The sequence below is a fragment of the Cygnus olor genome, chromosome 26 (assembly GCF_009769625.2).
Source record: "Cygnus olor isolate bCygOlo1 chromosome 26, bCygOlo1.pri.v2, whole genome shotgun sequence".
NCBI classification, from domain to species: Eukaryota; Metazoa; Chordata; class Aves; order Anseriformes; family Anatidae; genus Cygnus; species Cygnus olor.
Window position 1 is genome coordinate 3,104,977 of NC_049194.1, and position 21,430 is coordinate 3,126,406.

The window sequence follows — 21,430 nt, forward strand, 5'->3', positions numbered from 1 at the left end:
CGGGCACGGAGCTGCTTGTTGCAGGTGCTGGGGCCTGCCTATGCTCGCCTTCTGTGGAGCTTAAAGCTCACAAAGCTGGCCTTGCTGTTTTCCTTTCTAAATGGGGATCAGACGTTAATTAAACTGCTATTAAATGCCCTGAGGTTGCAAGCTGGAGGCTTTTGCTTTAAATACAAAGCATTTCACAGCTGGAGGATTTTGTTCGCTGAACGTGGGTGGCTGTGAGCATAGTGCCCCATTCTCATGCCTGTACCCAAATAATTGGCCCATTTCAGTGGTGTTTTAGCAGCTTTGAGGTTGCAGGGGCGGAAGGGGAGGTAGGTAATGGAGGAAGTTGCACATCTCTGAAGCTTCCTTGAGAGAAGATTGCGATCTCCCTTGCAGAGAGAAAAGTTGCTGCCCTTTCTCCCTGCCTTCTTTAGAGCCAGGTGGGTGCCAGTGCATGGTAAGAAGCTTTATTTTGCAGGGCTTGCTTCTTTTCAGTGTTAATCTCAAGTGCTTTTTCCTGTCCCAAAAGAGCAAATGTTCTTAAAATGTCTGCAGTGCACTCTTAAAATGCTCTTGTCTCGAAGAGTTTACAAATCTGTCAGCTCCTTTGATCCTCCAAGCTTGCTTCTGAAGCTGTAGGATTATTTGATGCCATAAAAAGATGTTTTTCTTCTTCTGGGTATTGAGATCCTGAGAGGCATTAACTGGGAAATCACCTACCACAATCTTGAGCTTTTCAATATGTAACAGGCTCGGCTGGGGATTGAAACACAAATGATGTAGGAGGCCTCCACCCAGCTGTCCTGTGAGAAAGGTAATTGGAGTGTGAAGCGTAGTTAAGCCAGGTTCAAGGTATCTCTTTCGGATAGAAAATTTGCAGCTGTAGCACGAAGCTGAGTTAATTTCCTGTGAGAGCAAGCGGTAACGGCCGCAGGAAGCGCAGGGCATTGTAATGGATGCTGGGGAAGCTGGGCAAACATTGCTCTTCCTCAAGAACAGGAGAACTAAGCATGAGAGTTTGTTGGGAGGCACTTCTCCTGTGAAAATCCAACATGTGGGGTTTTATTTTTAGGCATAGGATGTGGAGGAGAGCAGATGTTCTCGATGACTTATTTTGAAACAACAAAAAAAAACACTGCTTGCGCTACAAAATTAGCTCAGAAAGCTACTGTCACCGTGAAAGATGCTCGAATGGAAAACTTTCCAGCATCTCCCTTCCCAAAGGGTGGGGAATGAAGGTGCGACGCTGCCTCTCGTTCTTTCGAAGCTACGTCAGTGGAAACTGCTCCTTCGGTTAGGAGACGTGTCTCGGGCAGGGATGGCTCTCGGCTGCGAGGGTCGTGCGGTCCTGCTGCGTGCTGCCTGGCACTGGAGAGCAGCGCCCGCAGGATTGCTGGAGTTACTCGGAAATACCAGGGCCTATCAAAGGCGGCGCGGGCTGCACGGCAGCGACGTGAGGAAGACAAATGGCTGCGATGGCGGGGGGCCGGGGGAGGGCTGCGTGTGTACGGTTGCAAAAAAGGAGGGTGTAAACCGATAGTGGAAAATCCTCGCCGAGGGATTTTGGCAAAGCACGCGGGCTTCCAGCGTGCCGCCTTCGAGCTGGGACAGATGCAAGGCTTCAGTCATCGGCGTGGAGCGGGGCTCGCTGCTGGTCCTAGCCTGGCTCCGTGTAGTCCTCGCAGTGTGCTGCCCCTGCTCCTCCCCGCTGCTCCTCTGCCTCCCCATCTGCAAAAAAAAAACCAACACCCTTATCTCTGATTCCAGCTCAAGCCCCTTGCTCGGAGGCTGGAGCAGATTTCTGTGGGCTTTCAAGTGAAAACAGCCTCAACCCAACCCAGCAGCCGCAGCTCCTGCTCCGCTGGGCTCTTCTGTTTTGCATCGAGTCCCAGCGCTGCTCCAGCTCGGAGCTCAGAGGCTGAGCCGTGGGCTATCCAGAGTAAGGGGCTGCCGAAGGGGTTGCCATAGCTGTGGCCTGGGGAAAGGTTTCTGCGGTTCTTATCAGAAAGCACTGCAGGTATCTTCCTGGTCCTCGTGTTGTTCTCAGAGCTCTGTAGCGCTCCAGCCAACAGGCAAACCTTGTTCTGGAGCTAACCCCATGCAGCAAATCCTTCTCTGCTCCATCTGGGGCTTGATCCTGCTTGGTGCTGAGTCCCCTAGCAGAGGCAGTGAGATGTGCTCGGTGTCGGCGGTGCAGCTAACAGCTGGGCACCGGGCGGATGCTGCTGTAGCAAGGGGGGAAGCAAGGGACAGATAGCAGAGAAAAGTGGGGCAGCCCTGCATCAGTGGGGTTTTGCAAATAAAGAGAGTTTTCAGGTGGGTGAAGGGGGTTTGATGCGTGGTGGCGGGTGGGGACAGCTCCAGCCTGGCCCCAGAGCAGAGCTGGTGCTGCCATCTCTGCTCATCTCTGCCCCTCTTGCTGCCTTTTGTCTGCGTTTGCCTTGCTCTGTCATCCGGGGAGCAGGAAGGGGCTCTGGTCTCTCGCAAAGCTGTTCGTTCCTCTCCTAAAAAGGACAGTTAAATACCACCAAAAGGACAGCTAAGACCTCCTAAAGCTCCTGTCAAAACAGCAGCGCGTCCGTGCGAAGACTGCTCCAGCCAAAGGAACAAACGTGCCTCTTGTCTTCCCCTGGCTCAACCGCTTTGTTTGCATTTCTCTGCCTCCCGCTCACCTTTAATCCAGGCTTGGAAAGACTCGTCCTGCTCCAGGCTCCGGCCCCAGCCATGGGGTGACCGTGGGGCTCTGCCCTGGGCCACCTCGAGCCCGCTCTCGTTCCCCCCAGTTAGGGACCATGGCCGTGCCGCTGGGGCTGCTGCTGGCCCTGCTGGGCTGCACCGCGGCGCTGGACCTTGCCTTGGAGGAGGCGTGGGAAGGCTGGAAGAGCCTCTACGCCAAGGAGTACACGAGGGTAGGTCCGCACGGGGCCCTGGGCCAGGCCCTCTTCTCCTCAAGCCTCAGTGCACGTGCCAGGGCCAGCTCCGGAGGGGTCCGCACCCTCTGGTGCTCCTGGGGGGGATGTTCCTGACCCGTGGCTGCTCTGTCCCTCGGCAGGAGGCTGAGGCTGTCCGCAGGGAGGTCTGGGAGAAGAACCTGCGGCGCATCGAGCAGCACAACCGCGAGGAGGCTCGGGGGCAGCACACGTTCCGCCTGGCCATGAACCACTACGGGGACATGGTAGTTGTGCTCGGCACCTCCTCCAGGGACTGGGGGCCCCTCGAGGCACCCAGGGCTCGAGCCAGGGTCTGGGGACACCCATCCTGCTCTAGGGGTGCTGGTGCCCCCGGTGTTGGGCTGCTCCCTGGGCTGCAGCCCCGCTCACACACGCGTGCAACCCGCAGACGGATGAGGAGTTCAACCAGCTCCTGAACGGCTTCACCCCGGCGTGGCAGGAGGAGCCGGTGCTGCTCTTCCAGGCATCGGCAGCTCTGAAGACGCCAGCAGAAGTGGACTGGCGGGCAAAGGGCTACGTGACGCCTGTGAAGAACCAGGTGGGCACGGGGGGGGCTCTGGCCAGGGCAGCAGAAATAGGAGGTTGCATCCTCCAAAGCTCCAGAAATCCTCTAGGCAACCCAGCGCAGCAGCTCCCACAGTTCTGACCACTGCAGTTTTGCAGACAAGGAGCTGGAGAGCAGCACCGTGGGGGCACGGTGTCCCTCTCCATCAGCTTTTTGGGTGATGCTGTGACACCCCCCGTCTCGCCCAGGGGCACTGCGGGTCGTGCTGGGCATTCAGTGCCACGGGGGCCCTTGAGGGACTCGTCTTCAACCAGACGGGGAAGCTGGTGGTGCTGAGCGAACAGAACCTCATCGACTGCTCTCGGAAGCTGGGCAACAACGGCTGCCACGGCGGCTACATGACCCGCGCCTTCCAGTACGTGCATGAGAACGGCGGCTTGAACTCGGAGCACATCTACCCCTACCTGGCCACGGTAAGGGGCAGTGGGCAGGAGAGTGGGGACACGGGCAGAGCTGTGCCAGTGGGTCCCAGCCCCGGTGCCCCTCTCTCCCCGCTCTCAGGATACCTCCAGCTGCAGATACAACCCCCAGGACAGGGCGGCCAACTGCTCTGCCATCTGGCTGGTGGCCAAGGGCAGCGAGGCGGCGCTGGAGCAGGCAGTGGCGACTGTGGGTCCTGTGTCTGTGGCAGTGGATGCCAGTGGTTTCTTCTTCCACTTCTACAAGTCAGGTACCATCTCCCTCTTCGCCTGGCAAAGTGTGGATGGGTAAACTGAGGCAGGGTTACCTTGCTGAGCAGCTGAGCCCCATAGGGTAACACCCAGGGCACCCAGTCCAGGGGAATAGGATCAGCCACGCTGCTTTTGCCTGGAAATTAAGCATTTTGGGCCAGCCCTGGCTCACCCCATTTCTGCTCTTCCCAGGTGTCTTCAGCAGCATGTTTTGCAGCCAGCAGGTGAACCACGGGATGTTAGCCGTGGGCTATGGCACCAGCCAGGAGGGCGGGAAGAACGTGAGCTACTGGATCCTAAAGAACAGGTAGGGGTGGAGGTGCCCCCAGACCTGCTGCCCCTTTCAGCCCTGGGCATGGCCCGTCCTTCCCTCCTGCTGGGACTCCTCCGTGAGGTCAGAGCCAGGCAGGGAGGGACATGACAGGAGTGTCCCCATCCCACGGGACTCTCCTGTGCTCCTGTCCTCTCTCTCTGCTTGCCCTCCCTCAGGGAAAACAGGGCCAGTTTTCCCTGCGTGGGAACACAGATGTGCTCATTCTTTGTCTCTTCCTGCAGCTGGTCGGAGGTGTGGGGTGAGCAGGGCTACATCCGCCTGCTGAAGGGCGCCGACAACCACTGCGGGGTGGCCAGCCAGGCCAGCTTTCCTCTGCTGTGAGCAGGCTCCTGGGCCGGAGCGCAAGGAAGAAGGCAGCTCCCACCAGGTGTCTCGGTCCTGCCTGGCTGCAGGGACAGAGACGGTTCCTTCTTGAAGGGGCTTTTGTTTGTACATGGGGAGAAGCAATTAAAAGTGGCACGGCTGATCACTCTGTTGCCTGCAAAAGGGGCCAGGTGTGCTTTGGCAGCCGCAGTATGGCTGGTGCAGCTGGTACTTTTCTTTCCCCGCTGGGAAAGCCAAAGCTCCTTTTCGCACGATGCTTTGTGAGAGGAGCTTTTTCTGCCTCTTTCCCCTCCCGGTGACCCTTTTCCTTCCAGCTAACTCCCAAATGCCACAACCACGACTTGATTTTCTGACCGTGCCTGCAGTTCTGCTTGACCCCTGCAAGCCCAGCTCTTAGAAACAGGTCTTTACAGAGGTAAACCTGCATGACAAGGCAGAAAATAAAATTCCCCCTCTCCTGCTGCTTATTTCCAACCCCTTGAGCGCCCCGGGGCTTTGGTGCCTCAGGAGGGTGACGGGTGCCAGGCTGGGCTGAGGGGGTCCCGCAGCTGCCTTAAACACCCCAGGGCTGCCCCAGGGCCACAGCCCAGACTGCGTGCTGGCCCCAGGGGGCACTGTCCGGGTGACCACTGTCCCCTTGTCCCCACGGTCCCTGCCCCATTTCCCCCCTCAGCTCAACCCTGCCCACACCCAAGATGGCCGCCGCGGCGCCCGCCGAGCGCCAGGAGCCCGCCTTGACCCCTCCCGCCCGCCGTAGCGCGGGCTTCCTTCCCAAGATGGCGGCGCCCAGCGGGAGGAGCGGCCGGGGGCTGTGGGGCGCGGTGGTGGCCGCCGCCGCCCTGCTGTGGCTGGGGGCCCGGGCCGCCGAGGGCCCGAGCACGGCCGAGTTCGACGTGCGGCCCGGCGGGGAGGTGCACTCCTTCTCCCGGAGCCTGGTGAGGGCCGGGGAGAGGAGAGGGTACGCGCCTCTCCCCGATTGGCGGGGGCGCACGTCGCTCTTCTATCCCGGCGCGGGGATTGGCTGACAGGGAGGGGAGGCGGGATGAGGGTGGGTCGGGGGTCCGTGCTGGTTGCTATGGGAGCGGCCGGGGGGGGGCCCGGCCCGTGGCGGGGGGGGCTGGGGAATAGGGGGGGGGCTCTGCAGAGGCTGGGGGTCCCCCAGGAGGGAGGGAGCCCCCCCCCGGGAATGGGGATCCCAAGGAGAAGGGGGGGCCCAAGGGAGGGTCCCCCAAGGAAAATGGGTGCCCGGGGGGGGCCTGGAGGCGCCCCGTGAAGGTGTCCCTCGAGGAAGGGGGTGCCCGAGGCAGGGGGATTCCAACGGGAGGAGGTGCCCAAAGGAAGGCAGCGGGCGGCGAGGGGAAGGGGGTGTAAAGGAAGGAGGGATCCCAGGGGAAAGAGGCTTGCCAAGGGGATGGGGCTCTGTTGGGAAGGGGGGGCAGGTCCCTGGGCTCCCCTGAGCCATAAGTCCCCACGCCAACACTGCGGGGTCCTGCTGATACCCCACAGCACACCCCAAAGGACACCCCACAGGACACGGGCCTCGCAGCCCAGACCAGCAGCACGGTCCCTGGCTCGGCGCTTCGCTGAGGTCCCGCTGTTGGTGCACACAGACGGGGTGTGTGCTCCTGCTCGTGTCACCCCTGGGGCGAGACCGCCACAGGCTGCACCGTGCCCGCAGCCCCCGTAATTCTCTCAGGCGTTCCCAGATCTCGTGGAGTTGCTGAGAATTTGCCTATGTTGAGCAAACAGTTGGTCACACAGAGTGTCCTGCTATAGCAAGGCTGCTGGTCTTCTCTTTTTGCAGGGAGATTACACCTGCACCTTCACGTACTCTGCTCAGGGAGGAACGAACGAGGTGAGTCAGGCAAGCCTTCAGATGTTTCCCTTACGCTTAGTCTCTGTGGCTGCACAGAATAAAAAACCATTCAGGATATCTGTGTTGACACCAGTGGTGACTGAGAAGGACGTATATGCCCCAGAGATAAAAGGCTGCTATTCTGCCCCAAGCCTCGTTTGGTCAGTCATCGTCCTGTTCCCTAGGTTTAATTCGTGGCCTGGACAAGAAACTTATTTTTCTCCGGAGAGGAAGTGGTTTCTTTTGTGATCAGCTGATTCTAGGGTCCGGGAGCTGTGAGGGAGGGTGGCTGCACCATTTCCAACACTGCACGTTTGCAAAAGTAACTTTGTTAGATTTGCTTCTTGAATGGAAGCGACCTTCGTGCCTTGCAGTGGTGGTGTGGTTCGCAAGGCTGTGGCATTTGCAAGGTTTAAGGTCGTGTGCCTTCCCTGGAGAACGGAGAGTGACAATTTCATGCCCCAGTTGGTAGGAAGGGCCTTGTAGGAGTAAATCCCGTGCTCTGTAGGAGGCTTGAAGGTTTCTGTGGCTCGTGTTGCTGTTGCAATAAGTGCTGTACAGACAGACACAGTTTGTACTTCCTTATCTGCAAGTCCTCTATATAAAATCGGGTCCGTTTATTTTAGTGTAAAAGGAAATGAGACTTTAACTCTTTTCAGTAATGGCACTAATGGAACTGTGGAGAGCAGAGGGTGACCATGCCTCGTGCCTTGTGAAATACAGAATAAAGGGGGCCATCAGCAATTGTTCTGTAATCCTGTTGTGTTATTTTATAGTGGTTGACACTTGTCGTGCCTGCAGCTGGGAGGCAGGGGGTGAGTGGGAAGTGGGAGGCTCTTACTCACATTAACTGTGGAGGCCTTTCCCCTCTGCAGCAATGGCAGATGAATATTGGGGTCAGCGAAGACAACCTGCTCTTCTCCTGCTCTGTCTGGAGGTGCGTTGTTTAACCCGAAAGGCTCTGAGGCAAAAGCAACAACAAGCCAGGTGGGATCTGGGCTGGGGAGCTCTGGCTTTCCTCTCCCACGAGGTGCTGTGACTCCGGGTGTGCTCTCGAGCCCGGTGGTAGTTTGTAAGTGCTGTTTTCCCCCCTGTCGCCCCGCTACACTAGGTGGAGCTACAAGAGAGCCAGAGGTGGCTGTGGAGGGAGGGAGCCCTGAGTCCTGCTGCTCTTCTACACCTCCACCCTCTCTGCCAGCAGCAGGGACTAGAAGAAACTGCCTGATGTGCTCCTTCACTAGGGAGTCAGAGCAAGATGGTCTCTAATGCTTGTGTCCTGGAGAGCTGAGGGGCAGCATTAGCCCTTGTGCCTGAACCTTCCCTGTGCTCTCACCTCCTACGTAGCCTTTTCCTGCTCTTTATGTCAAAGACTCTGCTCTCGTTTCAGGCCCCAAGGGAAGTCTTATCTCTTCTTCACCCAGTTTAAAGCTGAAGTGAAAGGAGCCAAGATAGAGCATGCCATGGCTTATGTAAGTCCCATCTGATCACGTGGAAGTAGGCATATGGGAGGCTGCTATGAAACATGAATTGGACATTGAAAACATTTATTAGGCATCTGTCCAGTAAAACGTACGCCACCACACCCTTAATTAGAGAGTGGTGGCAGTCAGGAGAGCGTCCTCAGAAAGGAGTTCCTGCACTATTTTATTTCTGCTCCCTCTATGCCATTGGTTAGCCGCTGGCTTTGCTGGTGTCAGTGGCTCCAAAAGACACCATCCTGCCCGGGTGCACAGGGCAAGGGGAGTCTTGGTTTGTCTCAGCAAATTCATTCCTCCATTTCCTAGCCTTGAGCGATGAAGCTTTCAGTCACCTGAAGGGCACAAGTTTGTAGTTTAAAGGAAATGGAAACATGGCCAGGGATTTTCCTTCAAATTTCCTTTGCAGATTTAATTCTTTCACTCCACATTATTAAAACCCAAGCTTGTTGTCTTTCGAAACGTGCTGTTGTTTATTTGCTTTAAATACAGAAGCTTCTTGGATTGCCTCAATTGCCTAAAACTTCTTCCTTCCCGTTTCAGTCTCAAGCTGCAGTGGGTGGACAAAGTGACGTCCCTTTAAAACAGGAAGAGTTTGAAATCACTGAAACAACAGGTCTGTGATCAAAAGAACTATGTGGGAAAGGGCCTGGTGTGGGAGACAAGCCTGGCTGACTACCAGGAGACGAGTGTTTAAGCTTAAAGCAGATAGGTGACAATATAGAGGCAGACAGTGCACATTATGGAGTCAGGAGTGTAGTGCTCTTAATCCATAGTTGGCAGCAAGATTTTGCAGGTCCTACTCCAGTGTAAATGCTAATTAGCATGGGGGAAGAATGGGTTTATCACAACGTGCTTGTACTGTGCATAGAAGGAAGTGCAATGCCCGACTTGCTGGCTGTATCGTCCTGGAAGGGAACCAGCAGGGCTGTTTTGTTCATGCCTTACCATCTGTTTATCCTGTGCTTGTTTTCTCTCTTTCTAGTGTCTCACAGGGAAGGCAAGTTCCGTTTTGAACTGTCGAAACTCATGATCGTAGCAAAAACACCCCGTGATGAGCTGTGACCCCAAGGACACCGTTGGGCAGGGTGTTTTGGCTGGAAGACCGTGGCAGATAATGGGGGTTACTTGTTATTGGCGGGTTTTTCGGTCGGCCAAACCTTTCGTGTTTTCCATATTGAAATGTGCTAGGGTCCAACACAAGTGGGACTTGGAGGTGTTAAGACAGATGCATTCTGCCTTGTGTCAGAGTAACAATGTGCTTTGCAGCTGGAAACCTCCTCTGAGACTCCTGATCTGCAGCCAGCCATTCTGTTGCCCGCTTTCTGCTTCACTGATCTGCTGAATATGGTAAAGCTCCCCTCTAACAGGGCTCCTTATCTTCCTTGCTAGGAAGAGCAATGCAGAAAGATAAGCAGCTGGCTTTAAGCAAGGTTTGCTAAAGGAAAGTTGTTAACTCTGGAGTCTCTGGAGGGTGGTGACAGGATTTCTTTCTCTGCCAGCATTGCAGGAGAAACAAATTAAATTGGGTAGGAGGGGGAAGGAAGGGATAGGGTTGGCCAAAGCTATCTGACTCCTTGTTGAATGCAGCTATTGAAGACTGTCGCTGGCTTTGCTGGAGAGGATATTCTGTTCCTGCGTTAGTGCTGATTGCAGGTTGGGATAAGTTGGCATGGGGAAGGCAAAGCTTCTTATTCTGACACAACCCAGGAATCAATCCAAGCAACACTTCCATCTCTCAGTACAATTGCAGGACTATTTTATACGTACAGAAGCAATTTTTTTTCTTATCTAGAGTAATAACAGTGAGGGGATGTGGAATTCCTTTCCTGTGTAAATAAACAAACAAGTAAATAAAGCATCGCGCTCTTGCCTGGGCTTGCTTTGGTCCGTGATTCCTGCCCTCTCTAACTGGATGTCCGGTGAGGGGCGTGACCTTCAGCGTTTGCTTGGCCAGGAGGAGCTGAGATGTCACACAGGAGTCTGGAGGCTGCAGAGGGTTTATGGGGCCCACCCAAGAGACAGACATCCCAGCAGCAGCACGCCAGAACCTGTAAGTTTATGTAACCCAGTGCTGTCGTGATGGGTGCTTTGCCCAGAGGTGATGCCTCGTGATGGCTGTGGTCATCGGGAGCTGCTTTTCCCATTTTGGGAGGAGTTCCCTGGTCTTCGGCAGTCTGGGGGTGCTTTGCACTGGGGATTTTACAGATTCTGTTTTCCCCGCTGTCCCTGGATGCTTCCTTCTCCGTGTGTGAAGGAAACCTGGTGCCGGTGCCAAGCACTTGGTGGGTTAAGCATGGTCCTGGCTGCTGCACTGGGGTGTAAGAAACACCGAGGACAAAGAAAAATGCCGTGTGTCAGGAGATTCATCTGAGCAGAGATGTTTCTTGCAATTAAGGAGCATCATGCAGCTGGTGCTGACATGCACCTCGAGAACAGAAGAGCAAAGCATTTCTGGCTGTCAGCACAGCAGCCGCCACGGCAGCATCCATCAGCCCCGTTCCGCTTTGTGTGTTCTCTGCATCTGCCAATACTCCACCGAGCAGCGATGAGCTGTTTCCAGCTCCGGCTGCTCCTTGGCACATACCTGACAGCTGCAGAAAGCCCAGTGGGGACAGGAACGTCTGTTCTCAGATGTCGCACACCAAAGCCGACTTCTCCCTGCCCTCTCCAAGGGGCCGCAGCTTTGTGAACCTTGGCTGCGTTCTCCCACGTGCGCACCTGTGAACGTGCCTACCCCGCATCCCGAGCTGCTTTGTGCAATTAAATTAGGTGTGATATTTGGAGACATGCCGATGAAATGACAGAGATTGGGGGGGTTTATTTCTTTTTTAATCTTTAAGGCTGAAACTTATCAGCGTCTCAAACCAGCAGTGGAAAGGGAGTGGTGAACGTGAGCGGCTGGGCTGCTCTCTGCTTGGCATCTGCGAGCAATCGGCAATCGCCTGTGCCTGGAGACATCCTATGGAACAGGAGGCACAAGAAGGTCACGAAGATAAGGCCAGCTGAGATTGTGCAGCGTCTTGTATGCTAAAAGGGCAATTTTCAATGCTCAAAGCAAAGATCAGAGTGTGGGAAATAGGCCACTGCTGGTGCATCCACGCTCTGAGCGCACAACACGCCGGTAACTCCGTAAGGTCACCCCTTGCCTTTTGTTATCAGGGCTGTGCTTTTTTAGCTCCTGCTGTGCAGCACGGGGACAGAGGGAAGGCTCATGCAGGGGACACGTGGGTGCAGGAGTACAGGCACCCCCGGGGCCCCAGCCCTTTGCTACTGGTCTGCACTGGGATTTCGCAACGCTTCTCCTCCCGCTGCTTCAGTGCTGGCTGCGCAACGCTGCTGTGCCAGGGAGCAGGGGCAGGCAGCGGTTCAAGGCAGCGGGGTGGGAGGATCTTTGTTCTCATGCCAGGGGGAAAGGAGAGAAAAAGCCTCCGGCACAGAGAGCAATCCTTATAAAAAGGACAAAGCCGCCCACAGCGCTCATTTTGTGACTGCCACCCGCCTTTGTACCAACCACATGGAGCAACCAAGCCAAACAGGTGAGTTTATTTAAATAACTCATCAGGGCTACAGAGTTTGCTAAAAAATAACAATCATAACTCACTCAGGGACATGTAAAACGTGTGAAATTCTCGGGACAGCTTTGCACAACTACCGAGGAAGGCATCTAAGCAATCACAGTGACACCATCTGCAGGAGGGCGATTCCAGCCAAGTTTTGGATGAACAGACATGTCTGGGTTGAGAAGGTCCCTGCACCTCCCTGCACACCTCTTGGGTGACCTGTGCAGACCCGGGGGACAGTGCAAGGGGGATCTTTCTGCTTGCCAGGACTTGTCTTTAGGAGGCCAAAACCCCTTCCAGCCTGCAAGGCACAGAGATGCCTTCCTGTGCTGGGCAGCACAAGCCTGGGGCATGGTTTGCTCCCACCATATCGTGGAGCTGCTCAAACCCTGTCAAAATACAGCCATGCAGCTCCGCGCCCCCTGGTATCAGGGTATCACCACCGTTCATCCAAGCAGCTGCCCACCCCCTCAGATTCACCTTACAGGTGTTATGCACCACGAGTCTTTGGTTTGTTTTTTTCCATAGGAGGATTACAATCAAGTTCAGTGTGGAGAGTCCAGTTCCAGCCAGTTCCTTGGACTCTGAGCTAAGAGCACTTGGTGGGCAAAGGAAAAAAAATGTACATCAGGAGCCCAGGGAGGCCAGAAGCCCAGGATCACCTGCAAAGGACTCAGCCCAGCACAGGGAGGTTTTCAGATCCTGGGCATGGGTTAGACAAAATCAAGAGGTTCAGTCTTTTATGTAAATGAGGAGAAAATGGGAGAGTTAGCAGTAGAGAGAAAAGGACGGAAAGCCTGGTAATCACCAAAATACGTCCCAGCTCGGTCTCACAGGTAACAGGATGTAGAGTCTGGCAGCTGCTGCCAATGGCCCCGCTCGGCCACTTTTCTCTCTTGTCCTCCCCTTTCATATGCTGTCCTCCTCCAGCATCTTGTTCACGCCTTCGCAGATCCTCTTCAGGTGGGTGCGGTAGGGCTCGGCCGGCCCATAGAGAGCCGAGAGGAACTCGTAGTCCGCAAAGTGATTGAAGACGTGGTTGATGCGGGAGTGTGATTTGGCTGTCAGGTGGCTGTTGACAGCCTGGTGCAGCAGGTCCCGGCACTCAGTGAGCACACCCGACATGACCCTGCGGTCAAAGGTGAAGTCTATCTGGTGGAAGCTGACGGCTGTCATGGCCAAGGTATGCACCTTCTTGCGGAAGCGCTCCATCACCAGCAGCTCCTCGGGGCTGAACTGCCCATTGCGGTACAGCACGCCCAGCTTCATCACGATCTTGATGAGGTTTTTGATGATCTTCTGGGCCTCTTTGCGGTTGTGGGTGTACTCCTTGGTGGCCCGGTAGAGCTCATCCAAGATCTCGCTGCTCGTGTCATCAATGAAGACGTTGGCCACGGTCTTGGAAGCCATTTTGCTCAAGAGCTTCTTCTGGGCCTGCAGGGCCAAGCTCTTGGTGCTGAAGGTGTCCATCTCTGTAGGGAAAAAGAGGCGCACACAGTTCAGCTCATGCCCTGGAACAGTCCCTGCCTCCTCTCCTCCCCACGCAGCCTCCTGGGAGGACAAAGAGCATCTCAGACCGCCGGCAAGACCATGAGCGGCTCCCAGTCAGGAAGCCCCTGGGTGCCAGGGCAGAGAAGAGCTGAGCCCACACGCCAGATTTTGGTCGTGGGGTGACTTACAGGGCACTCCTGGCTTTCTTCCCCCCAAATGTGGGACAAAACCACAACACGCTGGGCTGGACAGCATGTAATGCCATCAAAGACAGCACCAGAGGTGACAGCGGGGTCCCTACCTGCGCGTGGCCCACGAGCCCTGCAACCTTTCCTCTCCCTCCCGTGATCAGCACCGCGCTGCTACCTACACAGGAAGGGCTCTTGCCCCATCATTTGAACGCTTCTTCCTTAAAACCTGACTCACTTCCTGCAGGGTGAGCTGGGGACGACTCAGGTGGCGGCTGAGTCACCCGCCGCAGCCGTGTGCTTGCGTATGGCCTAGCTTCTCGATGCAGCGTGGCTGGGGCACAGCACCCACCGCTGCACCAGGCCGCACCAAAATATTGAAAGAAATACTTCTCCCAGTCTCTGCCCGCCTGCTAGGCCCACACAGTCAGAGCCCAGACTGGTTCTGCCACTGTTTTCCCACTCTGCTCTGTGCTGTGCGGCCTCACCTCGAGTACTGTGTGCAGTGCTGGGCACCACGGTACAAAAAGGACGTGAAACTGTTGGAGAGTGTCCAGAGAAGGGGCAACAAGATGGTGAAGGGCCTAGAGGGGAAGACGTATGAGGAGCGGCTGAGGTCACTTGGTCTGTTCAGCCTGGAAAAGAGGAGGCTGAGGGGAGACCTTATGGCAGCCTACAGCTTTCTCACGAGGGGGAGTGGAGGAGATCTGTTCTCTTTAGTGACGAGTGATAGGACCCGAGGGAATGGTGTCAAGCTGCAACAGGGGAGGTTCAAGCTGGATATCAGGAAGAGGTTCTTCACTGAGAGGGTGGTCACACACTGGAACAGGCTCCCCAGGGACGTAGTCATGGCACCAAGTCTGTCAGTTTAAGAAGCATTTGGGCTATGTTCTCAGTCATAGGTCTGAATTTTTGGGTAGACCTGTGTGGAGCCAGGAGTTGGACTCGATGATCCTTGTGGGTCCCTTCCAACTCGGGATATTCTATGATTCTATGATTCTATGACCAGCTCGACTCCCTCTGTGTGTGTCTTGCGAAAGCAGCGGTCTCCAGGGCTGGTGCGGGGCTGCCTTGGAGATGAATAATGGGAGACCTCCTCCCCTGCTCACCTGCGGCCTGGCTCCCAGCACCTCACCAGGACTCGCTTCACCAGATCAATCTGCTTGGGCAGATTATGGCTGTGAAAGCTGACGTGAATGAATAAAGCGCCACCGGCCCTGGAGATGCGTCTTGCCCTGGGAAATCTCTGCGCTACAAATCACAGCGATGTGAGAACAGCATGATAACAGCCGCTCCCGCGCTAGGATGGATGGCCAGAGATGCAGGTTGCTTATGCAAGTGTCTGCACGTGGCGCGGTCAGCCTGGCAAAAGGAGCGCAGGGAAGGGATGGGATCGCTCTATAAATACATCACCAGGGAGGGAGAAGAGCTATTTAAGCTAAAGGACGCTGCTGGTCTGAGAATGGATGGGGATAAATTGGCCATGAATATGCTCAGGCTGGAGATGAGAGCAGGGTTTCTCCTCAAAGCAGCAGAGCCTGCGGCAGTCACCCAAGAGGAGCGAGGGGATTGGAAAGCGCATCGCGGGCAGGAGCAGCTCCTGCTGGCACGGAGCATACATAGGGTGCTCGGGAGCTAAGCCTGGCTCCCCGCAGGGTTTGGATAACCATGGCAGCGCCGTCCCGGTGACCCCACAGTGGCCAAGGTTCTGTCTCGCTGCAAAGAAGAGCACGAGGCACAGCCCTCACCTGGCCCTGCTGGCCAAGGGAGATGGGGATGGGGTTACCCTGACCGTCGGGTGCGGGTTCAGCCCTAACTGCAGGTGGCTGGGTAAGGGGTGGCCGGTCAATGGGTACAGTGAGCTCATCCCCAGCTTCCCGGGCATCTTCCAGCTGCCAGCTCTCCGCCCCTGCACACAGCCCAAGGTTGGGAGGGCAAGCGAGGCTCTGCGAGGATGCGAATTAAGTGAGTGGTAACGGAGTCATCGCAAACGGCACCGTGCAAGATACCGCTTGTGGCGTTATTTACAGCCCTGAGGAAAAACACAGAGGTTTGTAAGTATTTCTTCCAATGTGAAAACATTGATTTTTGCCAGCGTGAGCTTTGAACTGAGACTCTCGCACTTAATAAGACAGAAATGACAAAGCACAGGCTGCTTTCGCAGAGCCGCAGGCGGCTCCCAGGTGGGCTGGGCTCATTTAACGCCATCAGCCCCATGCACCAGATGCTGGCAGAGCTGAGCCCAGAGCAATGGGCAGAGGCAGCGCAGCCCCATGGCTCGCCCCGAGCCCTCTCCCTGGCCGTGAAACCCACCGGATCGAGGGCTTTGCAGCTGCGTTTGTGCCCTGGATCCTCCCGGCTCCATGGCAGCATCCAGCCGCGTGCCTGTGCTGCGCGATGCCCTGGGAGCGGTGCCCGTATAAATAGAAATTCCCACGCCTGAGCTCTTTGTTGGGCAACCGCAGCGAGAAAGCAAGTGCAAACTCCACCCACGGAGCCCTTAAAAAATAGGAAGCACCAGCTTCTCCAAGCTGCCCTGCGCGCCCGCAGCTCCCAATTAGCAACCACAAGCACAGGCTCTGCCGGCACTGCTGGCGCTCAGCAACGCCTCGCTGCCACACAGCCCTACCCTGCCAGCACCGGGGCGTGCTGGGGTGGCAAGAATCCATCCTGTGGGGGAAACTGAGGCACAAATGGGTGCTGGAGGGTGCTCTCCTGGACCCTAAAGATGCAGTCTGCTCCCTCTCTAGCCCCGGTGGCTGTTGTGCAGTGTGCTTGCCCCTGACGCATGCTGCGAACCCAGGAGTGTCCACCCTCGCCTCGTGGGGCATTTGCTGCTGCTCGGCCCCGTGCCAGCACCCAGCACCCTCCTCTTCCCCCAGGAACCTGCTGCTGCTCAACACCAAATGGGAGATTTCACAGGAATGAGACGTTTTCCTGCCGGGAAGGGCCTGCGGCCCCTCCTGGCCCCATTGTTCGCAGAGGGGCTGTCGCCACTATCAGAGCACGGAAGAGGCTGCCTTGCCCCAAAGAGCAGGCTTGAGACTGAAATAAACCACCAGATTTCCTTCCTGTTGCTGAAGTCTCCAGCCTCGCTCGGGGCTTGTTTTTTTTCTTCTTCTTTTTAATGAAAACGCCCTTGAAAACCAGCAGCTTCCCCCGAAAGAGCAGCACTGAGTCCCGTCTGCTCCGGAAGAGCGCGGTGCTGCACAGCCGCTGCCGTTACACTGAATGGTGGCTTCACACACAGCCACGGCCATGTCTTTGAGGGCTTTTTCCACCACTTTTGCAGGAATCTGGATCCTACCAAGGAAAACAGAGCTCCCAGGGAGGCTTTGCAGCCCCGAGCGGGATCGGAGGGCCTGGCCCATGCTGCGTGGCTCAGCTGAAGGCTGCAACATCCGTGCTCAGTTCTCTGCCCGGACATCCTGCACGAGCTGCGGAGGTGATGCTCTGGCACGCCCCGAGGCGTTGTGACACGCTCCCCTGGGGCCAGGCACGTGCCAGGGCCGGGGCACAGGCTCCCTGCCGCAGCTTGGGGCTTTGGCCGAGCACCACAACGGCCAGGGCAGCAACAGCATCGAAAACAGCCAGGACACAGTGGGCAGCCTCATCCTGCACCCCCAGGCTGTCCATCCTCAGCCTCCTGCTCGCAGCCACCCTGCACGTGGCAAGGACTGGGGCAGCCACGTTCCCTTCCTGCCACCCCCAGTGCAGCCAAATCTGTCCCTGGGTGCCCAGGACGGGGACAGGCAGCACCGATCCCCAACTCCTCCCTGCGTGCAGAAGCCTAAATACCCCCCCGCGGCGGTGTAAAGCAGGATGAGCCCCAGGCACCTACAGCACCGCTGGTGTAAGCAAGAGCAGAGCGCAGCCCCTCGTTAAGCATCAATTAAAGCTCCCGGGGATGTGAAACCCTGTCCAGCACCAGCACCCGGGGCTCGCAGCACCGGTGCACGGCATTGCCGTGGGCACTCAGGGCCGGTACCTCCATCGCCTCCCCTCTGGAGGATCTGGGGCCATGGATTGCTGCCACCCTCGTCCAGCGCTCGCACCCCGCCGGCCCCGGCTCCCCCCGGTACCCGCGAGCCTCCAGGTCCCAATTACCAGGTCTCTGCTGGCGTTTCTTTGCGCGCCGCTGCTCCTCACCCCGGCAGCCCCCGCGAGCGCACAGTCAGCTCCCCTGGCAGCGGGATGAATATTTCATGCAGGAACACAAAAGCACTTCAATAATTTATGGGTCAGCGTGAAGCGAGCATGCAGCAACGACGGGAAGGGCTTGAGCCAGGAGCAGAGGCACCTCCACCTCCTCGTTGAGGTCGTGCTGCCATGCCCCATGCGAGCCCCCGCGCTCCCGCTCCCTGTCCCCATCTCGCCCCGCTTCACCTCTCGCCATCACAAGTTCCCTCCAACAAAAAGTCCCCAGCCCCAAGGGCACCTGGAGCGGCTCCATCTCCCAGCTAACACCAAAAGCAAATGTTTAACGGGTGCTATCTCCCCGCTCTCCCCTCCACCACGTGTAAATCCTCCACACCTCTGCTTGCACCCCGACACCACAGCCTCCCCGGCCCCCTGAGACCTCGAAGCCCGGCTCGAGCGCATGATCAGAGGCTGGAGACGCTCTCCCTCTCCTCCCCTCTCCATCCCCCGGCTCTCCCCGCCTGGATCAGTTTCCCCCGCCAGCTCTCCATGCGTCCAACCAACATTAATTAATTAAACCTTGCTGCTGGATTACAGAAGGGCTGAAGCTGCAGCGTGGCACAGGGTTGTAACTGGAGAGCCCGACGGCAGTGGCCAGCCCGACCCCACGGCTCTCAGTCTCCCCGAGGCCCTGTTTTTAGCAGTGTTTGGGTAGCAGAGGAGGGAGCAGGCAGTTTTTTCCAGCAGCTCCTTGTTGTGCGTGGCCATGGGGACACGCAGCACCGCTCGCTGCCCTCCCCACTGCCCCGGCCGGCTGCGGGGGACGAGCAGGGTCCGGCACGTGTGTGCAGAACAGGGTGAGGCCCGGGAGGAAGCGACTGAGCAAACACCTTGCCCGAGGAAAGCCTCATTTCTTGGCAGCGGGATCAGGAACCGCGGCGCAGGTCTCTCCTCGCAGCTGGCTGGGAGCCCGGCACGGGGGACGCTGCGGGGACAAGCCCCGAGCCCCGGTGCTGCCGTGCCTGGCTGCTGCACGGCGCTGGGTGGTCGGGTCCCACCCCGCTGTGTGCCGGGCTCGGCCGAGGGGCACTGCGGAGTGCTCGGCCGTGTGTCCCGTCCCTGTCCCCAGCAGCTCTGGGCCGTGCAGAGGGAGGGTGGCACTGCCACCAGGCTCCGCGAGGCTCCCCCTGCCCGGCGGCTCCTTCCCGCGGTGCCCGTGCCAGGGTTGCGTGCGTGCACCGGGAGAGCACGAACCCGGCAATTTGGCAGCAGCAAAAAAGGGGAAGTAATTATCCCTTATAAAAGGGCCCTTGAGGATTTTCAAGGTTTTATAACCAGAAAACCCCCAGGAGCAAGGACCTTTGCCATCCTCGCAACGCGGCGCTCCCCACGTGCCCGAGGACGGGCAGGTTTGGGGCTCTTTTGGCTCAGCACTGGGGTGACGGGGGGGGAAAGGGAGCAGGCAGGGGGCCTCGGCAGCTCCCTGCACGCCGCCAGCACCGCTCGGCCCTGCTCCATCCTGGCGGCCCCGGCAGCCCCTGGCTGCAGCCCATCGGGAGCGGCAGGCAGCCAAGGGCACAGCGGGGGGAGAAACCAGAAGCCGCCCAAAATAGCCGGTGGGGTTTCTCCTCTGTAAGGAACCTGGCATCCCCCCGCCAGCCTGCCGGGGCTGGGAAACATCCGACTTGGCCCCAAAATCGCAGGCGGATCTGAAGCAGCGCCTGGGAAGCCCGATGTGCCCCGGCGGCTCCGACGTGTCTGTGCAAGGACGAGGGGCTCCGGGTGCCAACCCCAACCCCAAGCGTGGGAGCAGAGCCCCAGCAGCGCTTCCTTCCCCGGGGTCCCGCCGTGGGAACGGCCGGGGGCACCCCCTGAATCGTGCCTGGGGAGGCCGAGGGGCGCGGAGGCTGCACGCGGGGAGGAAGAGGAGGAGGAGGAGGAACAAGGGGGGGGTTATTTTGGAGCATCTGTCTCGCCTTCTATTTCCTCCTTCCCTTATCGGGCAGCGATCAGCCGCTCTCTCCCGCGCCAACTTCCTTTCTCCTTCGCTTGCAGGAGGCTCAGGAGGCTGACGGGGAAGTGGAAACTCGAGGGGGAAACGGAGGCCGCGCCGCCGTCCGTCCGTCCCGTGCCGGGGGGCCTGGCGGAGCGGCACCTCTCACGCTTCCTGCCGGGGATCTGCTCCTCCGGGAGAGCGTGGCAAGGACAAAGCGGCAAGATTTGAGTTGAATCCACCGGGACGGTCCCCACCACGCTGCCTCCCTCCAGCCACGCCGCACTTTGTGTCGGGAAGAAATATTTTATGGTTCCAGGCCTTCCCCTAAAAACCGCCCCGCTCGCTCCGGTAAAGCTTCGGCTGCAGGGGCCGGGGAAGCCAAATCTCAGCCCCCGACCCACAGAGCTCCTCCGGGCAGGATTCACCCCCCACCCCCACCCCCCCGGCCGAAGGGATTCATCCCTCTGGGGCCGGAGAAATTTCGGTCCTTGGGATCTTCACGCCCACGAAGGCACGCGCGGCGGTGCCGCCAGGAGCCTGCGCCGCCAACCCAGCCACGTGCGCGGGGCGCCCTGCGGTGGGGCTGCCCTCGAGGCGGCGTTTCGGGAGCCGGGGGGGGCTCCGTTTCCCCGCTCCCGGTGTCGGTTTCCCGTGCCGGGGGGCCGCGGCGGGCCGGTTAGGCGTGGTGCACACAAACACATCCTGTTGTCGGCCGCCGCTCCGCGCCCGGCAAAACCCCAAACTCTCCCCACCCTCTGCTCGGCAGAAAGGAGGCGAGGCGGGGACCCACGCGTGCTCCCCGCTTCGCGACCCCCCCCCCCCCACACCCCCCGGGGAGCCCCTCCGCCCCTCTCCTTTTTGCCCTTTTTCCCCATCTTTCACGTGGGAAACTGAGGCACGGCCAGAAGCGGGACCGAGGAGTCGGGTCCCCCGTGCGCCTCCCCGAACCCAGCCCCGTTGGGGACCCCCGGCCCCAACCGGTGCCGTCCCCCCCCTTCAAATCCCCGTCCCCGTGTCCCTGCCCGCACCCGGCCCCCCGGTGCCCTCCAGCTCCCCGGGGGGCCCCGAGCCCTCCCCAAAGGCTTTGGGTGCTGAACCCCCCCGCACCCCCCAGCACCCCCCGCGCCTTTCCGGGGGGCTTTCCTCACCCCGAGGGGAGGGAGCCTTTACCGGAGCCGCCGTTTACCGGTCGGGGGGGGGTGTGTGCACCAAGCCCGGGGGGGCCTCCCCTGTTACACCCCACCCCCTCCACCGTACCGGGACAGGCAAAAGGGACCGGGAGCCCCCAGCCCCGGGGTGCTGCAGCGGAGCTCTTACCTGCCTCGGGGGAGCGCGGAGCCGGGACCGGGGCTACCGGGACTACCGGGACCGGGGTACCGGGGCTACCGGGACCGGGACTCCTCCGGTGGCACGGCACGGCACGGGCAGTTTCGCTTCCCCCGGGGCCTGTCCGTGCCCGGCCGCCGCGGGGTCGGTGCCGGTGCCCCCGGTGCCGCCGTGCCCGGTGCCCCCGGGGCCTCCGAACCGAGCGGGGCCGAGCGCGGCGGCGGCGGGGGCGGTGCCAGCGGGCGGCGCCGGCCAATGGCGGCGCGGGGCTTGCTACGAAGCAGCCAATAGGAGAGCGGCGGGGGAGCCCCGAGGGGAGGGCGCTCGGTGTCCCGCGATCGCCCCGGCGGAACCGGGACCGGGGGGGGGGGGGGGGGGGGGTCGGGGAGGGGCAATGGGACCGGGGAGGGGGAGGGACAGGGACAGGGACAACGACAACGGGACCGGGGACCGGGGACCGGGACCGGGAGCGGAGAAGGGGAGCGGGACCAGGACCGGGGACCGGGGATCGGGGACAGGGTCCGGGATCGCAGAGGGGGAACGGGACCGGGACCGAGAACCGG

The 21,430-nt window shown here is 58.9% G+C and overlaps 3 protein-coding genes across 10 annotated transcripts; 2 read left to right on the forward strand and 1 right to left on the reverse strand.

The window, feature by feature from the left end:
* Positions 1-288: 288 nt before the first annotated feature.
* LOC121060070 (procathepsin L-like) lies at positions 289-4,978 on the forward strand. 4 transcript variants are annotated; one of them, XM_040537515.1, is made up of 8 exons: positions 290-445; positions 2,772-2,897; positions 3,041-3,163; positions 3,328-3,477; positions 3,693-3,917; positions 4,006-4,174; positions 4,368-4,482; positions 4,731-4,978. In XM_040537515.1, the coding sequence occupies exons 1-8, from the start codon at positions 443-445 to the stop codon at positions 4,828-4,830; spliced, it is 1,011 nt and encodes a 336-aa protein (XP_040393449.1). In that variant the 5' UTR covers positions 290-442; the 3' UTR covers positions 4,831-4,978. The 4 variants fall into 4 exon arrangements, with proteins under 4 accessions (XP_040393448.1, XP_040393449.1, XP_040393450.1 ...); XM_040537517.1 differs by having other exon boundaries at positions 305-428; XM_040537514.1 differs by having other exon boundaries at positions 289-445; positions 3,693-4,174.
* A 535-nt stretch (positions 4,979-5,513) lies between these two features.
* MYDGF (myeloid derived growth factor) lies at positions 5,514-10,041 on the forward strand. 2 transcript variants are annotated; one of them, XM_040537518.1, is made up of 6 exons: positions 5,514-5,768; positions 6,638-6,688; positions 7,564-7,625; positions 8,076-8,157; positions 8,707-8,779; positions 9,149-10,041. In XM_040537518.1, the coding sequence occupies exons 1-6, from the start codon at positions 5,529-5,531 to the stop codon at positions 9,226-9,228; spliced, it is 588 nt and encodes a 195-aa protein (XP_040393452.1). In that variant the 5' UTR covers positions 5,514-5,528; the 3' UTR covers positions 9,229-10,041. The 2 variants fall into 2 exon arrangements, with proteins under 2 accessions (XP_040393452.1, XP_040393453.1); XM_040537519.1 differs by lacking the exon at positions 5,514-5,768 and adding an exon at positions 6,230-6,448.
* Positions 10,042-11,693: 1,652 nt separating this feature from the next.
* On the reverse strand, positions 11,694-21,108 carry TNFAIP8L1 (TNF alpha induced protein 8 like 1). Of its 4 annotated transcripts, none has more exons than XM_040537520.1 (2): positions 20,859-21,108; positions 11,694-13,198 (listed from the first exon to the last, which is right to left on the reverse strand). In XM_040537520.1, exon 2 carries the CDS (start codon positions 13,194-13,196, stop codon positions 12,636-12,638), a length of 561 nt encoding a protein of 186 aa, XP_040393454.1. In that variant the 5' UTR covers positions 13,197-13,198; positions 20,859-21,108; the 3' UTR covers positions 11,694-12,635. The 4 variants fall into 4 exon arrangements, with proteins under 4 accessions (XP_040393454.1, XP_040393455.1, XP_040393458.1 ...); XM_040537521.1 differs by lacking the exon at positions 20,859-21,108 and adding an exon at positions 20,693-20,841 and having other exon boundaries at positions 11,694-13,201; XM_040537524.1 differs by lacking the exon at positions 20,859-21,108 and adding an exon at positions 17,513-20,316.
* Positions 21,109-21,430: the final 322 nt, after the last annotated feature.

Coding starts and splice junctions, on each gene's coding strand:
- LOC121060070 (XM_040537514.1), top strand. Junction 3,478..3,692: donor TGACGCCTGTGAAGAACCAG/GTGGGCACGGGG, acceptor CGTCTCGCCCAG/GGGCACTGCGGGTCGTGCTG. Junction 4,483..4,730: donor TACTGGATCCTAAAGAACAG/GTAGGGGTGGAG, acceptor CTCTTCCTGCAG/CTGGTCGGAGGTGTGGGGTG.
- MYDGF (XM_040537518.1), top strand. CDS start 5,529: ATGGCCGCCGCGGCGCCCGCCGAGCGCCAGGAGCCCGCCTTGACCCCT. Junction 8,158..8,706: donor TAGAGCATGCCATGGCTTAT/GTAAGTCCCATC, acceptor TTCCCGTTTCAG/TCTCAAGCTGCAGTGGGTGG. Junction 8,780..9,148: donor TGAAATCACTGAAACAACAG/GTCTGTGATCAA, acceptor CTCTCTTTCTAG/TGTCTCACAGGGAAGGCAAG.
- TNFAIP8L1 (XM_040537520.1), bottom strand. CDS start 13,196: ATGGACACCTTCAGCACCAAGAGCTTGGCCCTGCAGGCCCAGAAGAAG.